The 27,397-nt window shown below is 34.8% G+C and overlaps 1 protein-coding gene across 2 annotated transcripts in view; it reads right to left on the minus strand.

Annotated features, from left to right (window-relative positions):
* Positions 1 to 1,464: 1,464 nt before the first annotated feature.
* The window catches only part of CAAP1 (caspase activity and apoptosis inhibitor 1), a 52,444-nt gene continuing 26,511 nt past the window's right edge, over positions 1,465 to 27,397 (minus strand). For both annotated transcript variants that reach the window (XM_067744542.1, XM_067744543.1), the window contains exons 5-6: positions 20,671 to 20,744; positions 1,465 to 3,349 (exon numbers count right to left, since the gene is read on the minus strand). In XM_067744542.1, the coding sequence (XP_067600643.1) occupies positions 3,003 to 3,349; positions 20,671 to 20,744 (421 nt within the window). In that variant the 3' untranslated portion in view covers positions 1,465 to 3,002. The remainder of the gene's footprint in view (positions 3,350 to 20,670; positions 20,745 to 27,397) is intronic.

Below are 27,397 nucleotides of genomic sequence, written 5' to 3' on the forward strand. Positions count from 1 at the left end.
TTGAAAATAAAAAATGTAAAAATATCTATTAGTTTTAAGTTAAAGCATATTGGTCTTTTACTTCTAAATAATTAGACATTATACAATAAAGGAAAAGTATCTATAACCAAACTCTCTTTTCCTACTTTTTATGATGAAATAGAACCGAGAATTTTTAAAACTTTCAGGCTGCCATCTATATTTTGCTTAAATTGTGGGTTCACTCCTGCTTTATCTACCTGGAAAATGGCATTGAAAACACATATTTTATTGCAATCTGTATTACTATTCAAATGACTCAGAACACCTTTATTCAGATAGCTAATCATGCCCTAGGATCTAACGACTTGCTGAAAGTAGGTTTTGACAACAAGATTTACAAGGAAAAGATATACTGCCCTATAGTTTTAAGGAACTGATGGCGTTCAACCAAAGGACTTGAGAGTGTTAGGTGATTTTCATAATTATTATGCTACACACTGGTAACCTAGTGATAGGTTTTTAGGATATACCTTGAGTCTCTGAATTAATAGGAACATCAAAAAGCGGGCCAAGGCCTATTGCAGAGGACCCATTATTACCAGTTGCCACCTATCATTCAAGTCTTGGGTCAAGTTCCTAGTCAAATATCAGAATTACCTGACTTTGGATGGAAAGTTAGGCTGCCCATTTTTTTCCCTCTTAATCACTAATTAAACATTGCCCAAAATTTTTCTTTACCTTGGCAAAAGGGAAGAATTAGGCATAAAACGAAGCAGCGCTCATCTGTTTATTCATCAGTCTATTCCATGCTAAAATCTACACCACAACATTCCTACACCATAACAGTTTAAGATTCTGAACAAGACTAAACACCTGTGAGGTAGTCAATAAATACCTGTGAGCTGATGATTTAAATGACAGCATCAGATCAATATATGATATTTTCCCATATATTGATCTAGGCATTTCTAAAGTAACCTTATTCCTGTTCTCTAAAGCCATTCATTTGCAAAAACCTCTTGTCTTTCAACATTACAAAAAAAAAAAGTGAGAAAGTTGATTTTCCAAGGTAAGAATCCAAGCAGCCTCTGATTTGTTCAGTTCATTCTACCTCAAACGCTCCCACTCCAGTCAAATGTCCTCTAAACAATTCTGCACAGTGAATACAGCAGACACACAATGCTTCACGAAGGTGGTGACTTTAATCAGCTACAAAGCACTCAGACCTTTTTCTACTCCTATGTTTGATCACACAAAAGTCATCTACTGCATCTTATAATTAATAAGCAGCAATAAAGTTTATTCTGCACTACTTTGTTATTATTTTAACTTTTAAGTTGAAATAGAAACTGATTTTTTCATTTTGAAGCAGTAACTATGAGAACTACTTAAATCATATCCATGTTTATCAGCCTAAGAGAAGCATTTCAAATGATATAGGCCTCTGTCCTTCATTAGAAAGATTCCACAAGAAAAAAAATGACAGGATTATTTAAAGGCATGTTCAGGAACAACAAAAATGAATTTATTAACTGCAACTCCAGTGTTTCATAAATACTATTTTCATAAGAAACCCTCTAAAATTTACATCTAATTAAGCCAGCTAGTAAGACACAATCCCTGTAAGTTTTGTGTATAAGGAAAATCCTCATACAACATTAACAGAACATGGCTTATAAATAAAATATACTGTTTTTGTTAGCAAATATAAAAACCACAGTTCCAGATTTATCTTTTAGAAAAAAAATTAATTTATTTTAAGAGTCTCCGCCTAAGTTCATTTTGGTATCAAACAACTACAATTAGTGATGGGGCAAGCATCCATAATTGTGGCAGGATGTTATTTACAAAAACTATACAAAATTAGATTAATTATTACATCAACTTATCAAAGCTTCCTGAAATTAGTTTCATTTTTGGAAATGTATCAAAAGTCCTCAGATCCAGAATGATAGTCTTTATTATTTTTAATTCATTAATTTAAAATTATTTTAATTATAGCACATCAGATCTTCAAGCAAAAACATCGGATGAAAGGCTGTACGATAAAATAGTCTCCTTTTCCTAATAGCTTGGAATGTAAATTAAAATGTGTTCCCTTCTTTTTTTTTTTTTTTTTTTTTGCGGTACGCGGGCCTCTCACTGTTGTGGCCTCTCCCGTTGCGGAGCACAGGCCCCGGACACGCAGGCTCAGCGGCCATGGCTCACGGGCCCAGCCGCTCCGCGGCATGTGGGATCTTCCCGGACCGGGGCACGAACCCGTGTCCCTTGCATCGGCAGGCGGACTCTCAACCACTGCGCCACCGGGGAAGCCCTTCCCTTTTTATTGAAGGAAAAAAAATGAACTAAGCGTCCAGTAATATCAAATACCTGTTAGAATAACTTGTCTGCTGGAATTAAAGTTGGGCAATTACTTCTACATTGTTAAAAAATGCTTTAAATTAAGTCCTTTTTCTCTTTTATAAAGAAAGCTTTTCTCAGCCATTTTGGATCTCTAAGTCTTGTAACAAAAATGTCACTCAGTTTTTACTAGCAAGTCCACACCCATAGAAGGCATCTTCAATGCAGTACATATTTTAAAAGTGCATATAAGCATAACTAAATTTCTTAAATTGTTAACAAATCTAGGAGCAATAATTTAATATTCTATCGCAAAATACAGGTAGCCTAAAGGCAACATGCTTGGCCAATCTTTCATAAACTTTTTGGTTTGATGTCAAAACATTTCAAAATAAAGAAAAAAATACCATGACTCTTTGCTAATGGCTTTTCTGGTATTAATTTGCAGATATAGCTAAATACTCATCTAACAAAGTATCCCGGTTACCCAATGATATTTGCCATGAATTCAGAAAACAATAACATATATAATACAAAAGTAACAACAACAACAAAAACATGTATTTTAGGCCTAAAATGAGTTTATCTAATAAGAGTTACATGAGAAATATCATGTAAGACCCCAAATAAACTTTAGATACAAAATTATATGATGTGGCTTTGTTCAAACACATCTAATATTCAGATACAATTTAAATAAACTAGGCTGGCTTTTTTATATCACCAGCTTTCATTAGGGCTTTAATAGCTCTTGCCCTCATCTCAAGTTCTAGCAGCTCCAGCTGCTGTGCAGAAGGCTGAACATCTTCTGGTGGAGGAACAGTCAGGGTGGCGGCTTTCGGTTCCTTTGGGCTAGACTCTGCCAGTCCCAGAATCTCATTCACACTTTTCTCAATGTCTTTCTCCAGGTCATCTATCTGACCAGCTTCACTTTGGACTGTATTTTCTGAGACCTCAGGAGCAGCTGCTTCTTCATTGCATGGGCCTTCTATGTCGCTGTCATAAGCATCTGCATTTATACTGAGTACATCACTATCTTCCCCTTTGCCTGTAACAAACAAAAAAAGGCAAAGAACCATGTAACCTAAATGCCCTGATCAAAATTTCCTTTCTGTTTATGATGAAAGGGCTGCTGTGACCCACACCTCCCACCATGGAGTCCCAAATACATTCCATAAACCCCATCCCAACCCCTGTTCCCCTGACTCAACTTCCTTCCTCCCCTCTTCCCTTCCTCCCTCTCTCCCTCCCTCCCGCCCTTTCTTTCCTCCCTTCCTTCCTTCCTTCCTCCCTCCCTCCCTTCCTTCCTTCCTCCCTCCCTCCCTCCCTTCCTTTTTTTTCCGCCCCCGCATAGATTGTGGGACCTTAGTTCCCTGACCGGGGATTGAACACAGGCCCCAGCAGTGAAGGCGCCGAGTCCTAACCACTGGACCGCCAGGGTTCCCCCCTTCAACTCTGAAAACAGATCTAATTTAATGGAAATTTTAATGTATTTTTCATTCCACTTTAGAAGAATATGGAAGCACTGGGAAATGTATACCATCATATGGATGTCCCTGATCAATTTTCCTAATTAAAATATCGTTAACTCTTTAGACCACAGTGAAGCCTCTACATTACAAAATGCTGACACCCTTTGGATAGAGTATAGCTTATTACTGAAGAAGCAAAATTCTATTTGAGAAGGAGTTTAAAATACTTTGCCTTATAAACTACAAAAAAGGAAAAATATCACTGGCAAGCTGGACACCATGTGCATTGCAATTATTTCAAAGCTTTTCATATACTTTTTCAAACACTTTGTTCTAAATCAATAAATTAAAGGAGAATGCCTAAGGCCACTTTCTAAGGTAAAATAACTTTTCACCAAGAGGATTTTAATTAATAAAGTTAGCATGCCATAAATTTTTACAGTACGTTTGTTATAAAACTTCTATAACTGATGCTAAGAACTTGCATATAAACACAGATTGTAGCCCTCAACCACCTTGGCCTGGACCATTACTGAAGTCCATGAGTTATTTACAACTTTGAGTGCTCCCTTATACCTCCAATTTATTTATCTTTTAAATTCCTAATATGTTTTTTAAAAAGAAAGTAATGATCCCCCAATTGTTAGCTTTGTTAGTTTTCTTGTAGTAGGAAGAACTTATTGACAAAATATAGATTGACAGATGGAAAATTCTGATAATAGAATGTACAAACAATTCTACTCCATGGATTTTAAAATAAATGATTTAGTGACCTTGATTCTGCTACACACCCTCTCAATGTTTCAAAGGAGAAAATTCTTTATGAAAAAACTTTTTTTGATTATATTTTCTATGGGTTTGTTTCAAACATTTTTAGAGGGCAGAGGTGGGGTTTGCTTTATTTTTTTAATCAGAAACAGCTATACATGTTATTCACTGAAGAAATGGGGCTCTGTAAATTCGGTGTTCTCAGTTTACATTAAAAATTATCCAAATCCAAGTGACTGAGTTCTCTCTAGCACAGTATTGGTAAAAGCATTCACAAGTTCCATCTGCCCATTATACCTGCACCATGGATGCCAAAGCTTTGTAGAATCTGTACCTGAAATGATTTAGCATAAGCACTTCACTTCACAAATGTGAAAATAAGGTAAGTGATTTGTACAATGTAATCTGACAAACTATGTAAAGATCTAGGATCATACTTCAAGTCTTTTCACTATTTCTTAATTTTCTTCATTCTACTGACTCACTTTTAAAGTATAGCTTGCAAATATATGAATACATTTTCAAAGATAATTTACTCTCATCCTAAGTATTAGAAATAGCAGGTTTTTTTGTTGTCAATTATGATCCTCAAATCAGAAGGGGTATAACTTGTACATTCTTTCTAAAAAAGTAACTTTAACCTAAAATGCCTCATTCTAAGCCCTCAAAATGTCAGTGTGGTAAAGTTCTGTCCTTCCACACCCCCATTCTACATATGTGAAAATGTGTGTGTGTGCGCATGTGTGTTCACAGGGAAGTGAGTACACATTTAAATTATAAGAGAATTCTACAAAAGAGCATCTTCAAGTTTTTACATGGGCTTAGGAGTCTGAGAGTAACAAATCAATCTCAGGGAAATTGTGTGTACTCCTCTAAAATAAATAAAAACAGTTTTACTGTATGCATGATGTTAAAGTAAGGCTACTGAAATCCACCAAGAAAAATAAAAAGACGGGTCTGAGGTAAAATAATACAAATGTAATTGAAAATATTAAGAATAAGAATTCAGACTGTTGACTGTTAAAGACATTACAATAAAAAATGGCTCAGGGAAGAGAGCAAGCATAAAATTAGACCCAAATTACTGATGTCATAAAGCAGCAAAATAACTAAAGTAACTTAGATGTGGTATATATACAATGGAATATTGCTCAGCCATAAAAAAGAATGAAGTAATGTCATTTGCACCAACATGGATGAACCTAGAGATTATCATACTAAGTGAAGTAAGTCAGACAGAGAAAGACAAATATCATATAATACCACTCATATGTGGAATCTAATTTTTAAAAAAAGATACAAATGAACCGATTTACAAGACAGAAATAGACTTACAGATATCGAAAACAAATTTATGCTTATTTACAACTTTGAGTGCTCAAAGTTGTAAATAACAAACTTATGGTTACCAAAGGAAAAAGGTGGGGGGAGGAATAAATCAGGAGCTTGGGATGAACATATACATACTACTATATATAAGATAAATAACCAACAAGGACCTACTGTATAGCACAGGAAACTACTCAATATTCATACTGAGTATGAATATAGGTGATAACCTATATGAGAAAAGAATCTATAAAAGAATGAATATATGTATATGTTTATGTATAACTGAATCACTCTGCTGTACACCTGAAACTAACGCAACATTGTAAATCAACTATACTCCAATAAAATTAAAATAAACAAATTAAATTTAAAAATAAAGTAACTTTAAAATATACACAAAGAAACAAGAGGGTATGATATATTCCTTACTAGATTATATAAAAGAGCAGAATTAATGTAACATGGGTGGCCCTTAAAATACTACATACCATTTAGAGAACTTCAGAGAAAAAGCAGCATAACTAAAGAAATGAATCAAATAACTTAAGGGAAAGGACTAAAGGAGTTGAAGAATTTGGCTGAGGAACACAGAGTAGAGTTAAAATATTTTTCAGGGAAAAAGCAATACAAGGATTTATTGAGCATTCATCTCTTATGGTTGATCCCCTAGCCAACTACTCACAAATATACGTTCTATTCCATTTTCCTCTGATCTGGATACATTCATCATTTCTCTTTTCTTTTGTTTTCCTGCTATCTTCTGTGCTACCAACTTGATTCATACCCATCAAACTCTACCCAAGTACCAAAGCTTTTAAAATAACAAATCAATCCATCTAGATTCAGTATCTAGACAGCAAAATGAATCAATCACTATCTAAATTCATCACTAACACAGATGAATAAATGGAACAACTTATCAGAGAAAATATTTGTTTATACTATTTAATGAGGCATAGTTATAAACATGGGATAAAACCATAAAGGGAAAATATCTCACAACTAAACAGAACACCCAACATTCTTTAAATATTTTACTGACAAGGAGAAAATTTACAACTACAAAAGACTCAATCACTTTAAAATTAATATAGTTTCGGTATTTAAAAATGGGAGTGTACTACATAATAGAAAAGCTAAAATGCAATACCTGTATTTTTATTATCATCTATAACAAACCTCAATGCTTGAAAGCTACAGAGATTCCCCTAAGCTAGATAAAGGAAAACATTTTATGTTTTATGTTTGCTTTTTGTTAAAATAAAAGTTTTAATTATCCAAAGTAAACAAACATAGAAGAATTATTAAATATTTTGAGTAATAAAAATTAAAAAGGACTTTTACGTTATATTACATTTAAACCTTGATAGGGCCTATAATATTCCACTTGCAAATACTTCAACATATCAGAATACTTTTAAGGCATAAAATGAAAGCATATCTAATGTTATGAGTGACTACATACTTGTGAAACTTCTTGATAGTGAGTTATTAAATTAAGCCAAGAGACAAACCCTAGTACATGGAATAATTAAGTACCTGTCTGAATTCCTGATAAAGATGGCAAATTGAGCACACATATCTAATTCCTTTCCCTATCAAGAATCCACTGAAGTGACAGGAGAGATACTTAAAAATAATAGCATAAGAACTGTAAATTAGGACTTCCCTTGTGCCACAGTGGTTAAGAATCCACCTGTCAGGCTTCCCTGGTGGCGCAGTGGTTGAGAGTCCGCCTGCTGATACAGGGGACACGGGTTCGTGCCCTGGTCCGGGAAGATCCCACATGCCATGGAGCGGCTGGGCCCGTGAGCCACGGCTGCTAAGCCTGTGCGTCCAGAGCCTGTGCTCCGCAATGGGAGAGGCCACAACAGTGAGAGGCCCGCATACCGCAAAAAAAAAAAAAAAAAAAAAGAATCCACCTGTCAATGCAGGGGACAAGGGTTTGAGCCCTGGTCCAGTGAGATCCCACATGCCGCGGAGCAACTAAGCCCGTGCACCACAATCACTGAGCCCGAGCTCTGGAGCTTGTGAGCCACAACTACTGAGCCCAAGTGCCACAACTACTGAAGACCATGTGCCTAGAGCCCGTGCTCTGCAACAAGAGAAGCCACCCAATGAGAAGCCCACACACCGCAACGAAGAGTAGCCCATGCTTGCCGCAAACTAGAGAAAGCCTGCACACAGCAACGAAGACCAAACGCAGCCATAAACAAACAAACAAATAAATAAATAAATTTATAAAAAAGAAAAAAAAACTGTAAATTAACTGAGAATGAAAATAACAAACATCAGTCCTTCCTAAGTAAAACACAAAACGGAGAACCACAAAGGAAAAATATCAACAAACAAAGCTGAAAAAACGTAAGACTTCTGAGAAAGAAAATAGACTACAAATAAAATTATAAGACGGGGCAAACCTATAAGAAAATATTAGCAAAATACATTTTTTAACAGGACAAATGTAAGGATATATACAACGTCTGGGTATTGTTAGAAATAACTAAAAACATGGGCAAAGGATAGAAACGGGTTAAGCATTTCACAAAATATGAAATATAAAGGATCAATAAACATATAAAAAATGATCAACATAATTTGGCTTTGGAACATACAGCAAGATAATTAAACTCATTCAGAATAGTTGAGTCAACTGAACCCTTCCTTCCTTCCCTCCCCTTCCCTGACACATGCCCAAGCACTCTATTGGGAGGCCTACCCCATTCACTTACACTAAAGAGATCTGGTAGAGAAATATAACTAAACATCTATTGAAGAAATCCAAACCAGCTACCAGAAAAACTACAATAAATGAAGAACCAAGATGAACAAAGGAGGACATAAAGAAAATTTAGGGATCAGAAGATATTCTACTGGAGGAGAATGAGGGGTTGGGGTGTCTACTTAGTATCCTTATGGAGTTTGAAGTAGACAATGTAGCCATAAAACAAGCACAGGGTGCAATGAAAAAGGACCAGAGAACAAGAAATATTATAATTTACAATTACAGTTATCAAGAGCAAACATTCAATGGCTGTTGAAAGACAATGTTTAAAAAAAAAAACCTTTCAAAATGTAGAAAATAAAAATATATTTAAAATATGCAATAAAAGTTAAGAGATGAGGATGAATGACTCACAAGTTCAACAACCTAATATAATTAATTCAACAAATATTGTTGAGCACCTACTATGTACAAGACATTGTTTTAAACACTGAGGAAACAGCAGTGAATTTTAAAAATTCCTTGCCTTACCATTAAGTCATAGGAGAGACACTATAAATAAATCAACATCAGGTGCTATGAAAAAAATAAATCAGGATAGAAGATAGTAGCAGAATGTTTTCATACAGAGTGATCACTGTGATTTGAAACAGTAACAGTTGAGCAGAGACTTAAAGCAACAGAACAAGTCAGAAAGCAAGAAGAGAGGGAGTAAAGAGGGAAAATACTATGTATAAAATAGTTAACTAATGAAAACCTACTGTATAGCACTGGGAACTCTACTCAGTGCTCTGTGGTGACCTAAATGGGAAGGAAATCCAAAAAAGAGGGGATATATGTATACATATAGCTGATTCACTTCACTGTACAGCAGAAACTAACACAACATTGTAAAGCAACTATACCCCCCAAAAATACAAATAAAGAAATAAGAGAAGAAAACTGATATGAAACAAAGAAGGCTTTCATACTGAAAGGGTCTGCCAAGAGCATCACACCTAAGACTCATCCTGTGAAATATCAGAACTCAACGATAAAAAAAAAATAGTTCTTAAAATTTTCGAGGAGGGAGAAAATAGATGTCCAAGAAAAGATAGCCTCAAGAAATCAAGAGCATTCTTATCAGCCACTGTGGACAATACATTCCAATGGCTACAGACATGCTCACAAAAAAGAGGAGTAATGACATACTCTGTGTCTCGAGGACACAACGCTGCTTCTAAATATTCTTGTTAAAAGATGGAACATGAATCTGATCAAGCCTCTATATCTAATTATCAATTTACAGAAAAATAATGTTAAATAAAACACTGAGATGCAATCAGTAAATTTAAACTGAGAAACTCCGACAACCCAGCTTCTTCAAGAAATAAACTGCAAAGAGAGGGAGAAAGGGAGAGAAAGGGGAGTAGATTAAAAAGAGACTCAGTATCATCCAATTGCAATGTAGGGACCTTATTTGGATCCCGATCCTTACAAATATAGTTTTAAAAATACTATAAGACAATCAGAGAAGTTTGAACACTGAATATCTCAGGATTAAAATTACATTATCACTGTTCTGTAACCCCTAATGAAATAATGGAACTAGACAATACTAAATAGCTATTAAAACCATTAGGCTGGCAACACCTGACCCAATAGATCAATCTTAATATCACAATACCCACCAATGAACAACTAGGTTTAAATTTGAACACTTTCTGAATATTATCTGATGGTTTAAGAAATGCTACTTTTTAAGGTATTATGATTATGTTTAAAAACCCACCTCTTATCTTTAAGAGATATATTGATAATAAAATATATACAAATGAACTGAAAAGATGTAGGATTTGCTTTAAAATAACATAACGGGTAGGAAGCAGGTAGGAATATACATGAAAAAAGATTAGACATAGGTGGATAATTGTTGAAGATGTAGCTGAGTACATGGGAATTAATATTTCTATTTTCTTTCCTATTTTTGCTTGAAAATTTCCCAAATAAAAAGGTTTTATAAAGTTGATTTTTATTTAGAAACCTGTAACAACAGGTTTTAATACACACACACACACACACACACACACACACACACAATGGAAAAGAAAATGAGAAAATCGAAATCCAATTTTCCTATCAAGCAAACATAGAGTTGGTTATTAGAAGGGTTAAACTACTTTACTTTTTCTATTTTAATTAGTTTTTCTCATCTGATTTTAAGTTATTCACGTTCAGTGGTTATGCCATTTAGAACAACACATTTCACCATCCTTCCCTCTAGAATCTTAACTCTCCAAGGCCTCCGGCGTTATCAATCTGCTGGAATCTCATTAGTAACAAAGCGTATGATATATTGGACAGCAATGCTATGCCTCCATGGATTTCTTTTCTTAGACTACAGATAATTTTGGTTTAAAAATTTTTTAAGTTATGAAGAACACATTTTTAATGTATTCTAACCGTAGAAAGTCAGCTTGATAACTTTTAACATTTTTAGTGAGTTCCAGCCTTTTCAAGAAGCCAAAACTTTATTTTCTGAAAAAGAAACAAAACTGTTCTTTTAATATATAAGAATAATTTTTTCTGGATAAGCCTTCAATCTTCCTCTCAGCAAAACTAACAGATCTTGGCTATTTTTTTTCATGCAGTGTTTTAAACTATTGATTTAACTTTAAGTGCATCATGTTAACCATCATATTCAAAACTTAATCATGACATTAACCAAATATTACTCATAAAAAAGAAAATGCAAACTATTTAATACAGAAAAACTGTCTAGTATTCTACCAAACCCCTTGAACTATCCATTAAACTTCTGGATAAGTGATTGTCTGCTAGCCTGTAAACCTAACTTTTAAGAAACACGAATCCGGAGATTAGTCCAAGAATCAATAAATATTCACTCAGTATCTATTTACATATGTGCCGTAAAGGCCACAGAAGTAGGCCTTACAAAATGCCACAGGTAGTGTAGACTAAATATGTGTGGCAGGATTTAAGACACAGGTTTTGCCTTCATGGTGCTTGAGGATGCTTAAAATATGAACATCACACTTTAAAATGCTAAATTGTACAATATAAAGTATAATAGAATATCACAGTATATAAAGCAATAGTGAAAAGTCAAGGAGATCTTTACAGACATGTATTATTAAGTAGGTTTTAGAATCTAACAGGTGATATTGACAGGGGAGGAAACTCCAAGTGTGAGGGACAGAATGGACAAAGGCAAAGTATTAGATCTAAACTCAGTACAATATGTGAGCCTAACAGAATAAAACGCAGACGTGAGAATACAGAAGAGGGTAGTACCCAAAATTACTGCCTCTGAAGACATCACCATTCCAGGATAAAAAACACAACAGGCTTTTACAATGGATCAGGTAAGTAAATATTTTGGGGTCACACTGGGGTACAATAACAGGCTAACACATGAGAGATTCCTGACTACCCTTCCTCTAGTAATCTGAAAGTAAACAGGAGGAACATATTTTTAAATGTCATTCATCATTTCTCCTATCATTTGATTAAACAGGCTTCTAATATGAAAACATACAAAACATAAAACATGGGGTTAAAAATGAAGACAGAGTAGCGTATTTACAAGCACTGCTGTTTAAAATCAGGCAACTGTTCTCCCCAAAGATTTGTTGGAACTTATGAATTTAAAAGGGCATCACACTCAAATATTTTCTGCTAGTAACATCTCAGTGCTCCACAATCTGCCCATCCAAGGAAGGCGTTCTTAAACTCATCATCTACCTCACAATAGGCCACGTTTCCTGCGACACTGCTTTAGTTTGTTTAAATATAAATATAAGCTTACAAAGAGATACTAAAGACTGTATTCTAATTTTAGATAATGTAAAAGTATCTTTTATATACTCATGCAGAAAGCAGCCAGTCATTATCAGTATGCCAGAAAAGTGGTAGTGCATTTCATAAAACATAGAAATCCTACCCTAAAACTAAAAACACTTTCATTAAAGAAGTAGGAAAAATAATGAAAACTGTCAGTTTCACCCTCATTCTTTCCATAAAAGAAAATACGTGGAAGTAGTGAGAGTCTTTGGAAAAAATAACTATGTCGCCTTAGAGTATATGGTATGAAGGTGGAAAATGCAGTATAAAGTGTCCTGTATGTTTTCAGAATGGTTGGAAAAAAGATAATCTCATGAGGAAGGACAGTTCAAGAGTGTAGAAAGATGCTCAAAAATAAAACTCGGGCTTCCCTGGTGGCGCAGTGGTTGAGAGTCCGCCTGCCGATGCAGGGGACACGGGTTCGTGCCCCGGTCCGGGAAGATCCCACATGCCGCGGAGCGGCTGGGCCCGTGAGCCATGGCCGCCGAGCCCGTGCGTTCGGAGCTTGTGCTCCACAACGGGAGAGGCCACAACAGTGAGAGGCCCGCGTACCGCAAAAAATAAAAAAATAAAACTCTAACCAAACATTAATTATCCAAATGAGGAAATATCCAAAGAAATATAAGCTACAGAAGAATCTCTGTGATGACCACATATTTTATAAAGGGCACATGATCAATGCTTAATATAAAAGACTGGTATTAATCTATACAAGCAATATAAACAAAGCTAAAGGCTAAGGGAAACAAACCAAAACATGGCTCAGTTTTGTTAAGACAAGAAAGAAAAACAAGCTTATAAGCAACTCACTCTTTGGGGTAGGTGGTAGAATATTAATAGGTAAATATAACTAATATTCTATTTCATTTCTATCTTCTTTTTAAGAACCTTGACCATACTGGACAGGACAGAAGAGAAAGAAGGAATACTTTTAGTCATCTATCCAACCACATACTCATTCAAAAGAATATGAGTACCCACTATAGACAAGCAGTGAAGACTTAAAGAAGCCTAAGACACAATCCTTTACCTTAAGTACCTAAATTTAGGTACTCATAAATGCTTATTGAATTGAAAACAATTATTAATTATTGGGCAGTGTTATAACAGGAGTAAATAAACAGGCAACTATGGACTTTAGTTAGTAATAATGTATTAATAGTGCCTCATCAATTTTAACAAATTTACCACACTAATGCACGATGATAATATGGGAAACTGGGAGAAGCGGTGGTTAAGTGGGTATACAGGAGCTCTGTACTTTCCACTCAATTTTTTGTAAACCTAATTTAAAGCTGTTCAAAAAAATTTTAAGTATTAGTTTTTAAAAATAAAAATAAAGCTTGTTAACTACAAGCTCAATATGTATCAACTAGATGATGTGGCAACCAAAACGGCTGATTAAATCATAGGCTAGGTGTGAGGTGTATAAAAAGTTCAGGAACTGTTAACAAAATTGATTTCAAGCCTAGTATTTACTATCTTTCTTTTGGTAGCAGCACTTCTATATAAGGAGGTACTTTTCCCAATGAACTGGATGAGAACATAGTGGCTGAAAAACGCAGAGGATCCAAACATCTGAGGAAGGGTTGGAGTATGCAACCTCCAAAGTAGCTCCCCTAAGAGTGTGTCTAGGATCCTATGAAATGCATCACAAGATAGAATGTTTAAAATGAGTACAATTTAAAGAAACATGGAAATAAACATTTCTCTCAATACTGAACCAAATTCATAATTTCATTCTTGATAAAAAACACACAGAGCATTATGCATCCAAAAAGCTTATCAGTTTACTTTTTTTTTTAAAATCCAGAAAAGTCTCACATTCAAATGCAACAGAGGAGCCTTCAAAAGGAACAGTATGTGTTAAAGGAACAGGAACAGTATGGGCTAATTTCCATATAAAATGTAATTTTTACCCTTTCATTCAACTACTACTCATAGAAAGAGACAAATTAAAAAGCAGGGAGGATCATGTTGGTGTCACTGCTGGTAATAACTTGTGAAAAAGCTCAAAGGAATGAGAAAAGAAATGTAAATTCTTATGCCACACCGATGGTTACACCACAATCTCTTCTTACTTCACCAATTGCTGAACTGGATAACATTTCCCCAGAACAAGTTTTTTAAAATCTTTTAAAGAAGTTAACTCGTGTTGAAAAGCTGCATTCTGTGAATACTTATTTGTTAGAGCCAGTCAAGGAGATAATCAAGGGCAAGGAGGAAAGGAATTAGACTCAAACTTTGAAAACAAATCAGTAGTACACATGCTTCTCTGCTTCCAACTCCAGAACAGCCTTCTAACACTTTCTTTTCAGTTTCCCCTCAGCTCTCTAACACTCCTACCTGCAATTTTGGTTTTCAAAGGAAGAGGCAGCACAGAGCTCACCTGCCAATCTAGATAGACTTCTTCACGTAAAACTTTTGGCCTACAAATGCTACTTAATTAACTGATGATCTTCATTCTCTCTTCCTTTACAGTGCAATAAAAGTCTCTGATGACATTTTTCTCATTATCTTTTCAATTTTTTATAACTTGTACTTATTCCTTCATGGTTGTAAAGTTCTTTTCAGCAAAACTCAACCCCTTTGTAACTGCAAACTGATTTCTTCATTCTTTTTTATTCTAGTCCCTCTCCGTACCTACCTTCCCTTCTCCTAGTGCAGTACTACCTCAGAACAACAACAGAAGCAATAAGAACAAAAATTGAGTTTTTCCATTTCTCTCTCACCTTAAGGACTCAAACAGTCTCACATAATTTTACGTTTAATCTTTGCTAAGTGATGGAAAATATCCCATATAAAATTGAATTTTTTTGAAGTAATAAATGAATACATTATGGCCACCATCAATCCTTTATAATAGTCTAAAAGAGTGGTCTCTCAACTTCATTATTTACATAAACCTATCAGTGAAAACATTTTTTAAGTACCTGTCCAACTACATATTTTTTATTTACTTATAAATTAATACATAATTAATATGAACCATTACAATTACATACATGTAACTGAAAATTTTAAAAGGGAGAGGTTTAAATATATGTTTATATGTATTTATTTACTTTAGAAGCTCTAGTATTTTTATCTTGCATTCCTAGGGAGTATGTATAATTACACCGTGGTGACCAGTGGTCTGAAAGGCTGAAAGAAGCCCAAAGAAAATACCTATCTAAACTTTCATCACACGGTTTAACCACTGAAAACAATTTTCCCCTATTAAAGTCTACTTTTCAAATTCTTGAAGCTCTCAACAAGGTAATTCTTAAAGCTGTCTATCATTCATTAACTGTTTTTTAATTAATTAATTAATTAATTTATTTATTTTTGGCTGCGTTGGGTCTTCGTTGCAGTGCACAGGCTTTCTCTAGTTGCTGTGAGCAGGGGCTACTCTTGTTGCAGCATGCAGGCTTCTCACTGCAGTGGCTTCTCCTGTTGCAAAGCACTGGCTCTAGGCACGTGGGCTTCAGTAGTTGTGGCATGCAGGCTCCAGTAGTTGTGGCTCGCGGGCTCTAGAGCACAGACTCAGTAGTTGTGGCACACGGGCTTAGTTGCTCTGCGGCATGTGGGATCTTCCGAGAACAGGGATCAAACCCGTGTGCCCTGCACTCTACCCCAGGATTCTTAACCACTGCGCCATCAGGGAAGTCCTATCATTCATTAACTCTTGAATTAGAAGGCCAAAATATAATTGCATGAGGCAACTACATTACTTTAAAAAAAGTGACAAGATTTGAGTCTAACCACAGCAAAAGTCTGTGCATTTTGTGTGTGTGTTTGCACATCTTTCTCTAATAGAAAAGAGGAATAATTTTCACATGAGAAAGTTAATGTAAAAGATTCAGAGTAAAATGTAGTCAATGTCTTATTAATTTTAATCGTTTTATACACCATGTGGTTACATTACTTATTTTTGTAACTGTATTCAAATGAATGCATCTTAAGGAACCATCACACAGCTTAAAGACTAAAAACTCAAGCATCTTTTTCTCTAACAGAAAAATGTAGAGATAGAAAAAATTGTGTATCTCATTCTTCTTCCATTAAACAATTTAATAAAACAGTTACTAAGAAGCACTCTTCACAAGTGCAGACACTGCTCTAGGCCCTGTTCTTTAGAAAATCTAATAGAAAGGAACTTCAAGATCGAGGCCAAACATCCAAATATTTAAACATTGCGAGAATCTGCTCTACAACAGCAACACCAAGTGGCCATTTGTGCAACCTGTGTTCAAACACCTTCAGCAATAGGGATGAACGTATCTCAGAATGCATTTTCTGATACATCTGATTATTTGAAATAAATAAATCGATCCAAACATGTTTAATGATAACCTTATCTACTGGCCCTGCTTTTATTCTCAAATTCTCAATACAGAACAAGCCTAGTCAGTCTTCTATTTAACAGCCCTTCAAATATTTTAAAGGGACTACTATAAACCTCAACTCTTCTCGTCAACCTAAATACACAATTTTTAACTTAGCTATTTGATTAATCATGTATAGTAAAAAAAAAATTTCTCATAACAATTTCCAAGAAGGAATGCAAACATAAGACTTTAATTCTTGAAGTTACAAAGGAGAATAATTTGCAAAATTACACAAAGTTTACCCCAGTTGTAAACTTTAAAGCAAAAATTTAAATTGTTTTAATATTACTAAATGTCTTAACTTTATTTATTTATAGATAAATATATAGAAGAGAACTCATTAAGATTAGCAAAGATTTGTTTGATATTTTAAAATATTTTCTATGCATTAAATACCTTTGACAAACAGCAGTTTCATTTTTTTCTTAACTGTAGCACAAATGACTAATTTAGAAAATTTATATAAACCATTCTTATACAACTACCCTCCTGCTAAAAATGAATGACTTAGGACACTAATCCTAATCCTATTTTACTACAGGACCAATCAATCAACTAGTAGATTATATTTACATTTAAATAATGTTTGCACAGTGAAGGTGAAAGTTAGTGTACAATCTGATACCTTCAGCACAGCCAGTTTCATAAATAAATTTCCTATCAATAAGATAAATAATACCAGTACTAGACAAAGAAATGCCATTTTCAATTTACCTAATTCATAGTCACTGTTTCTCAGTATTGAGTATTTTAGAAACTGAAAAAACTGAAAATATAATTTAAATAACTTGTCAATATCATATACCATTAATAGGGCATATAAGATTTATTTTATCCTGAAAGAACAAAGGGAAAATTCAGTGCTGCTTTATATTTTGGTCTACTGAGCAAAGGGTTACTTTAGTGCTAAGTAAGCTTCAATTAATTTTCTTAAATGGTCAAGTCATTAAATAAAATGACAACGCATTCACAAGGAGAATTATGCTCTGTTTTTATTGAGCTAATAACTGTGAGCAAAAATAGAAAGTTACAGATAATATTAAATCAATTTTGAAAGTTCTGTATATTAAAGACAGACAATATTAGTTCATTTAAAATAAAGGCAAGGGCTTCCCTGGTGGCGCAGTGGTTGAGAGTCCGCCTGCCGATGCAGGGGACACGGGTTCGTGCCCCGGTCCGGAAGATCCCACATGCTGTGGAGCGGCTGGGCCCGTGAGCCATGGCCGCTGAGCCTGTGCGTCCGGAGCCTGTGCTCCACAACGGGAGAGGCCACAACAGTGAGAGGACCGTGTACCGCAAAAAAATAATAATAATAAAAATAAATAAATAAATAAAGGCAATAATCTTTACTGATTATTGAGCCTGTCAGGATTTGTTTCCTGGGGTACCTCACCTTCTTGGTTAACTCCAAGCAAGTTAGTTACTATCTGGTTCAGATTTCAGCTATACTAATATTTGTCTGTAAAAAGTTCCATATAATTGAGTCTTCTAAATGACTTACGTTTATCCCATTATGCAACAAAATTTAAAATTTTAACCACTTCATAGGCATTTTTCTAAAAGACTTCACTTATTTCACTGCTTTCTAAAAAGAGCTGAAATTTAATTTAACCATTTTCTACAAATTTAGTTACAGTATGAACAGGAACTGTACTGCAAAATGGTAAGTGCTGTGCTTGGATCTCCTGTTTCCTCTCCTCTGCTTGCTGTCACTTACTGATGACAGTGTGTTCTTGATGTTTCTGATGCTGAGGTGAGAACCCAAGAGTGTCTATAAAGGCTCCTGAGCATAAAAAACTAGGCTTTGTGATATCTGGTTACTGAGTTATTTTTCTCTCCTTCTTCACCTCCATTGCTAATTTTCCAATTACTGAAGTTATCATAAAAAATATATATATATCACAGCAAAATAGGCTGTTAGCGCCAGGAAGGGAATTCTGAAGAGAGGTCCAGGTACCTGAACACAGAAGCAGAAAAACCCCTTCCCTTAGAGGGCAGCACTGGCTAATGTGCACAATGAGGTCTCCATTCCTTTTTCCCTGGGAACTGGAATCAACCTGCCCATTCTAGACTTTTCTATCCTTTATATGGCATTCTTTTTTTAAATTTATTTTTCAGGATTTTTTTTTAACATCTTTATTGGAGTATAATTGCTTTACAATGTTGTGTTAGTTTCTGCTGCAAAACAAAGTTCATCAGCTGTACGTATACGTATACGGTGTTCTTCTCTCCACAGATAATTTAATAGCACAGTCTCCACACCTTCTGCTCATTAAATGCAAAGAACAGAACAAAGGCAGAAACAATAGTAGTGCTGTCAAATTACACATGGGGCATAAGAGTTAAATGACCATGACTACATTATATGGAAACGATGTGTGCTTGGCATGTATTGATACACGACAAACAAATGTAAATAAACTATGAATCTGAGTTTCTGTCTATGGGGGTGCTAAGAAGGATAAGGGCACAAAGATGTAATTTTGTCTGGCACTGGAATTCTCAAAATCATCAGAAATATTTATAAACACCAGAGAACGTAAGTTAGAATTACAGAAAATCTAGATTTTGTTCTCACTACACGTAAACTGAAGGAATCACAAAATTAATTAATCAACGTTTTCCCTTTTTCTTTTAAATACATATTTTGTTTTTTTGTTTTTAATTTATTTATTTTATTTATTTATTTTTGGATGCATTGGGTCTTCGTTGCTGCACACGGGCCTTCTCTTGTTGCAGCGAGCAGGGGCTACTCTTCTTTGCCGTGTGCAGGCTTCTCATTATGGTGGCTTCTCTTGTTGCAAAGCACGGGCTCTAGGCACAGTGGGCTTCAGTAGTTGTGGCACAAGGGCTCAGTAGTTGTGGCCTGTGGCTCTAGAGAGCAGGCTCAGTAGTTGCGGTGCACCGGCATAGTGGCTCGGCAGCATGTGGGATCTTCCGGGACCAGGGATCGAACCCGTGTCCCCTGCACTGGCAGGTGGATTCTTAACTACTGTGCCACCAGGGAAGTCCCTCCCTTTCTTAATTAAGCATTAGTAGTACAGGCCACGGCTTAAAAAAAGAAATTCTGCCTAAGTAAACTGATGACCTGTTTCTCTCTACCAAATAAGTTCTTATGATTCAAGTTTTAGAGAAACTATTCTAAGCCATCAAAGACTAGCTGCCTACAAAATAAACAACATAACCCTCTTGGCTGCAACAGATTCTCACTGCTGTGAAGTAATTTTCATCAGAAAAATGGAAAAATGTGAAGTAATCTTTGACTAACTAGTAAAAATTTATTTTTACATTCAGTTTTCCCTACTAGGCATGAGAAAACAACAACAACAACAAAAAGACATCTAAAAGATTAGCCCTATTCATCTACCTGGCTTGAATAAATAACAACTACCATTTTACTTCTGTTAGCTGGTAATGTCAAAAATTACTGATTTATAGAAAATAATATATGAGGAAGAAAGTAAACAAGGATAAAATATCTAGCAAAAAAAAAGACAGAAAAAAGTTACTCTATAAAACTTTCTCCCCATATACAACCCAAAGATATCCAGTTAACACAGCTACAGTATCTTGGAGGTGAGAATATATAATAGATTACTGAATTAAAACTATTCAAAAATGACACCTTTCTGTTGGCATCTGTAACCATACAGCACTAAGACAGAACCACTCCAATGGCTAAAGGAGTCATGAAATAAAGGATGTATATCTTACTCTTGATCTTAGACTAAATAAACTATTTTGTTTCCCTATCTATAAAATGGGGGCAAACTGGAAGACTGTGAAAATTTATTATTGGTAAAATGCTTATAATTTTCAGGTAAAATGTTACAGAAAAAGTTAAGTACGTGATCCATACCTTGTTTTAATTCCAAACCTTCAGGTTGCTTGTTCTCTCTCAGGGATGAGGTAGAATCTATACAGATGTCTTGTCTGAGGAATGAAAATAAATAAAAACAATCTTTTAAACATCATTCAATGAAATAATATTTACTGCTGAGGTTCCTAGAATTAAGTTATACACTTGAGAAGACAGTGAATTCTTCTCAGCCCCCAGGGTACCATTCAGTACATTCTGGAAACTCAGAAACATGTATACAAGGGTCAGAAGCAGCGGCTATAAACTACTACCAATTTAAGTAGTATACTTTGTAAAATCAAGGAACAAACCTGGAATGAATACCGAGGTTAATTTTCTCTCCCTTCCAATACTCTGCAGGGTAGCTGATGGGAGAAGTCATAACTCACAGAAGAATCTAGTAATTTTTCAAGTTCAACTGTTAAATTTAATGGGCACTCTGGCATTCAAATTATTTTTGTTTGTTTGTTTTTGCTGTACGCAGGCCTCTCACTGTTGTGGCCTCTCCCATTGCGGAGCACAGGCTCCGGACGCGCAGGCTCAGCGGCCATGGCTCACGGGCCCAGCTGCTCCGCAGCATGTGGGATCCTCCCGGACTGGGGTACAAACCCGTGTCCCCTGCATCGGCAGGCGGACTCTCAACCACTGCGCCACCAGGGAAGCCTCAAATTATTTTATATTCATCTAATTTCATACCTCAAATGCTTTGGTGTCTACAGGATGTGGAAAATACATATCTTATTTGTAATATACATATGTAATCAAAGTAAATAGATTATGTATAAGATCATGCCATAAAAAAAGTTCTTGATTCACTATTTCTGCAAAAGAGCTGTAAACTAAACTAATACTCTTTCTTAGAGAGCATTATACCATTATAATATTGATGTTACAAATACTTTACAGCAAAAGTCAAGACATTAATTATTGTAAATATTCAAAATAATTATCTTCTTTAAAATACATATCTATTACCTTCTGAGAATTTTTATACACACCCTAAGACTAACATACTAGAAATATCTAGGAAATTTTCGTATTCACAAAACTTTTTATATCCACTTAATAACAAATCCCTCAAATAACTAAAGGATAAAGACTTGCGATTATTTCTTTGAGAAGTTTACAATTTTCTTTCCAGTCAACACATTTGGCACTTATAAGTTTGTTCTGTATCAAAATTTTACTAATACAGTACAAACTCAAATAGAAACTATGAAAATATTTAACTTGGTACTATGACATCTTAGAGATTTATAATTAAGATAGCTCCATTTTTTATCCTTCTTTCTGTCTAATGTTGCCTACTCAGATTTTATTCTTTCACCAGAATGACTAGCAGATCCCAAGGAGGATATCAACAACACACCCTGGCAATCTAGGGGCAGATTAAATGCCAATATACCACATTAAAAGCTTTGCAAAGGGGACTTCCCTGGTGGCACAGTGGTTAAGAATCTGCCTACCAATGCAGGGGACAAGGGTTCGATCCCTGGTCCAGGAAGATCCCACATGCCATGGAGCAACTAAGCCAGTGCACCACAACTACTGAGCCTGCGCTCTAGAGTCCAGGAGCCACAACTACTGAAGTCTGCATGCCTAGAGCCCATGGCAAGAGAAGCCACTGCAACAAAGAGTAGCCCCCGCTCGCCACCACTAAAGAAAGCCCAAGCACAGCAATGACGACCCAACGCAGCCAAAAAAAAAGAAAAAAAAAAAGCTCTGCAAAGAATAAAGTTAAAATATGCCACCTCAAGCCTTACGTCAAATTAGACTTTACCTACTGGGAACATTTATCTATTTCTAAGTATATTCCTTTAGAGAAAATGTTTGTTTGCTCTAATACCTGAATGGCACTTATTTCTCTTCTAAACACATACACCTAACTTTTTCAAAAAATGACTTGAACAAAAACATAATGTAACGTCACCATTAAAAGGACCATGGGCATATGCAATACCTAATAAAGACACAACATCACTCACGCAACATTATAGCTGAGAATGTATAATCTATATCATGAGGAATCATGAGACAAACTGCAAGTGGAAATGAGTAATGTTCTATTAAAAAGAGGGAGGGGAGTTAAAGTCAATGTTATAAAAGACAAAGAAAGGCTGTGGAAATATTCCAGGTTAAAGGAGGCTAAAGAGTCATGACAATTAAATGTTATAACTGACTTGAGACTGCTCAACTGGAGGGGAAAACATTATAAAGGATATTACTGAATCAAGTGACAAACTAAAATACTGATGGCAGATTGGATAAAAGTATCAATGTTAAATTTACTAAAGCTGAATTTACTGAAGTTAACAATGTATTGCGGTTATATGAAAAAGAATATCACTATTTTAGGAAAAGTACAATGTAGTATTTAGAGGTAAAGTGTCATGATGTATGTAACTTAGCCTCAAATGTTTCAGAAGAAAATATACAAGTATATAAAGAGAAGGTGTGCAAATGGGACTAAATGTTAATAATAGGTAAATCCAGGTACAGAATATATGTATGTTTCTTGTACTATTCTTATTCCTGCAACATTTTAATAATTCTGAAATTATTTCCAAATAAAAATTTTAAATTAATAATAATGTAGTGAAGTGCATTATTTTATGCATTATTTGATTTTCTCTGTGAAAGCTCCTTGAATCCCTTTCAAATAAAACTGGACCCCTCTATAAAGTCTATCTGCTGTCATAAACAAATTTTTTTATTGCCCAAAGTGAATGTTTATAATGTTCTGTTTTCTCTTAAGTTGGATTTGATCAGACTGTTGAAGAAAATCACCAAAAAAAACTTCAGACAGTAGAGGTAGTACACCACCTTGTGGCTGAAAAGTGAAAAGCTAGATGCTTTTACATCACTACCATCTGAAGCTGAAAAAATGTTCCAGAAAATAGTTTGGAATTTTAATTTTTCCAAGACGTAGATTTGCAACTAAAATTATCATAGACATTCAGAGTTCTGTAATGCAATTTAAACATTTTCACTAAAGAGCATAAAAGGCAAGACAGAAACAAAAAAGGAAATGTCTTAAAGTGTAAGAAAATTATGTCTCCCCCAACATAATAAAACATACTAAGTGTCAGAGTTAGGAAAACTAAAGGAATTCCAATTTATAGTTAAATTACATTTAAATATTTCTATCAAACGCTTTAAAACCATATAAGAATTTTATAACAACTGGAGAGAGAAGAGGTGAAGAGAAAAAAGGGGGGAGGGAAGAACACACTAAAAATCTGGCTTGGGTTAAGAATCTTGCAATGTTTTTTGTCGTCTTTTCCATTAAGAAAAAAAAAAGACAGTTTTTATTTCCCCAATTCTCTTCTCCCATCTGCAGTGCTCCTTAAAGCACCTTAATTTACAATCTTGGCCTTGAATTATAAAAGAGCCCTATATCTATCCTTGGGATTTAAGTTCTCAAACCAATATCAATCCAACTTTCTTTCTTTTACTCCAAATATGGTTCTATGAGTGATGCTTTCTTATAACTCCAATGAATTTGTTTTTTAAAATCAGAGTAATACACTGGGGAGATCTGTAGGACTTAATCAAGAACAACCACACATGTGAATTACTAAGGTTTAAAATATATTGCTAAACAGAAAAAAAAAAATCAATTTCTTGTCTAAAAGAAAAATACTGGGAAGAGACCTCAACAGAAGGATAAAGAGAGAACCAAACCAGAAGGATTCCTCCCACTTTGGAAAAAGTCAGCTAACAAAGAATCAGGCAAACTGGCATAACGATAGATATACCCTTGGTTCTCGCCACTATCCTGGGAGTAAAACTAGAGGCTGAATGATGCCAGCTTATCATGTTATGAGCTTTCTACTATTAAAAATAAGAGACAGGCAAAGAAACTAGAGTAGCCAAAACAATTGTGGAAAAGAATAACCAAGTTTAAGGATGCACACTATCACATTTCAAGAGTAAAAAGCTACAGTAACCAAGATAGTAATGGTATTAGAGAAAGGATAAACATCTGGATTAATAAAACAGAATAGAGTACAGAAACAGATCTAACACATATATGGTCAATAGTTTAAAACAACAACGTAAATGTGTATCACCGTTCTGTAGGTCAGAAGTCTGGGAGGGGTCTCACTGGACTAAAATCAGTGTCCACAGGCTGCACTCTTTTCTGGAGACTCTAGGGGAGAATTCATTTCCTGCTCATTTGGATTGTTGGCATAAATTTGTTCTCTGAGATGGTAGGGCCAAAATCCCTGCTGCCTTGCTGCTTACCCAGCTTCCAGTCAAGGTCTTCTCATGTCACATCTCTCTGACCTACTCTTCTTCTGTCTTCCTCTTCCACTTTTAATAACTCAGTGTGACGAGACTGGGATAACCTGGATAATCCAGGATAATCTCCCCATCTCAAAGTCCTTAACCTTAACCAAATCTGTAAAGTCCCTTTTCTCAATATATAAAGTAACACATTCTTAAGTTCTGGAGATCAGAGAGTCATTTTTCTGCCTACTATATTACCTGAACTGGAGAATGCATAAGCAAACTGTGGTTCACCCACGCAATGGAATATCAACTACTCAGCAAGGAAAAGGAAGGAACTACTTATATACACAGCAACATAAGTGAATCTCAAATGCATTATGCTAAGTGAAAGAAGCCTATATACTGTATTTATCTATATGACATTCTGGGAAAAGAAAAAGTGTGAGGACATAAATCAGGTTGTCAAGGGTTGGACACAGGAGAAGGAGTGGACTACAAAGAGCCATGGGGGAAATTCTGGGTATGATGGAACGGGTCTATATTGTGGCTGTGATGGTAGATAAATTTGTCCAAACCTGCATAACTATACAGTAAAAAAAAAAAAAAACCAAAACTAAATTACACTTTTATCTAAATTACACTTTTAATATTTTTGTATCTAAATTACACTGTTAATATGTTTTAAGTTGGGGTACCACAAAGCCTTAGAACAAGTTCAGAAAAATGAAATCACCTAGTGCTCAAATGTAACCCTCAAACACTATGGAATGGAGCAAAACAATCTTTCTCAAAGGGCCTTTCCAAATAGCAAATAAATTCACATCTCTAGTGTTTCCCTCAGCAAGCTCATTCCTCAAGATAGCAAAATTTAACCCTTGTTTCCATTTCCTTTCCCCAAATAACATAATTCCAAAAATCAGTTACCATACTCCAGTTTCTCTGATCCATGATTCTCTAAGAATTCATTCTATAAATTGCCCCCCACAACTCCAAGTTTTTGTAAATAAGTCAATTCTCTAAATGGGGGCTCTAATCTATATAAAAGTGACTAAAGGGAATCACAGAGGTTCTCCTCTTTGTTCTATCCCTATATTCCTGCTATCAAGCCTTTTCCAGTTTTAAAAATTGTATGAGATCACTTTATAAGTGCTTTATTTAAAGGTGCACAAGTAGGATGTGTAAATATCCTACTACTTTGAATGTGGAGTCCTATCTAAGCATTAAGTCGCAATACTGTCAATGATTAGTAGTACTTTCTGTGAAGGTTTTCTGAAAAACGTATTCTGTTATTTCTGATAAAGTTATTATATAGAATAGTCTGCCTAAGTATTACAGCTAATTTAGAAGGACACAAGAACATAAGTGGTGTACAGATAACCAATTTAGCACCCTTTACCAGCCAAAAAGCACACAGTCAAGCCCTTTATAATACATATACTATGTCTAAAAGAATTTAGCATACAGAAGTAATGGCAATTTAACAAATTGATCTCATTTGTGAAAAAAATCCTTTTATGCTTTAAAATATGTATACAATAGTTTTCTCTTAATTTAAACTATGTTTGTAATAAATGAAAAAGTTAGACACTTGTAAGCAATAAATTTTTAAAAAGCAGTAGCAGTAAAGAATAATAATTTTAAAAATCACAATGAATTCTTTTGCTTTCTTTAGGCTTTCATAAAAGGAATTTGGGGAAGGGAATCCCCAATACTCATCAATCTAAAGTGGAATTTTAAGAACAGTGATTGTGTGACTCAAGGTAAAAATTCAGTGATTCATAGTAAAAATTCTAGAGCAAATACAGCAACATTTTTTTCAATGCATTTCAACAACTACTATTCTAAGCACTTTACAATCTTTTCCCATTTAATCATCATCACAATCCTATGAGTAGGCACTGATATTACCCCTATTCTCCAAACAAGGAAATTGAGGCCCAGAGAGGTTAACTAACTTGCCAAAGGTCAGAGAGATAGTAAGCTGTGGAATTCTGCTGCTAAAAGTGCAGGCAGTTTAACTCTAGAACCTTCATTCTTTACATTTATGCAGACTTTCTCCTACTTAAAGAAATAGTTCTCCAAGCGGTAATATTAAAAATTATATGTAGCCATCATCTATATCTCAAAGTATCAGGTCAGTTTTCATTCAAAATTTGACCCCAAGACCTCATAGGAAAATACTTCTTTCTACTGGAAAAACTAAGATATGCTATTAAATCATCAAGACAGAATTATTATTTTACAGTGGAAAATTTCCATGAAAAGACAGACATGAGCAAATACAACTGGTAACCAAAACAAATTCCAAATGGATGAAAGATTTAAACATTTAAAAAAACCATAAAGTACTAAGAGAAAGTATGAAAAATACTTTTTATAATTTCAGAATAGAGAAGGACTTTTGTAAATATAAAACCCAGGAACCATAAAAGATTGATAAAATCAGACTACATAAACATGAAATATTTATGCATGTGCAAAAGAACAATAA

The sequence above is a fragment of the Pseudorca crassidens genome, chromosome 7 (genome assembly GCF_039906515.1).
Source record: "Pseudorca crassidens isolate mPseCra1 chromosome 7, mPseCra1.hap1, whole genome shotgun sequence".
Taxonomy (NCBI): Eukaryota; Metazoa; Chordata; class Mammalia; order Artiodactyla; family Delphinidae; genus Pseudorca; species Pseudorca crassidens.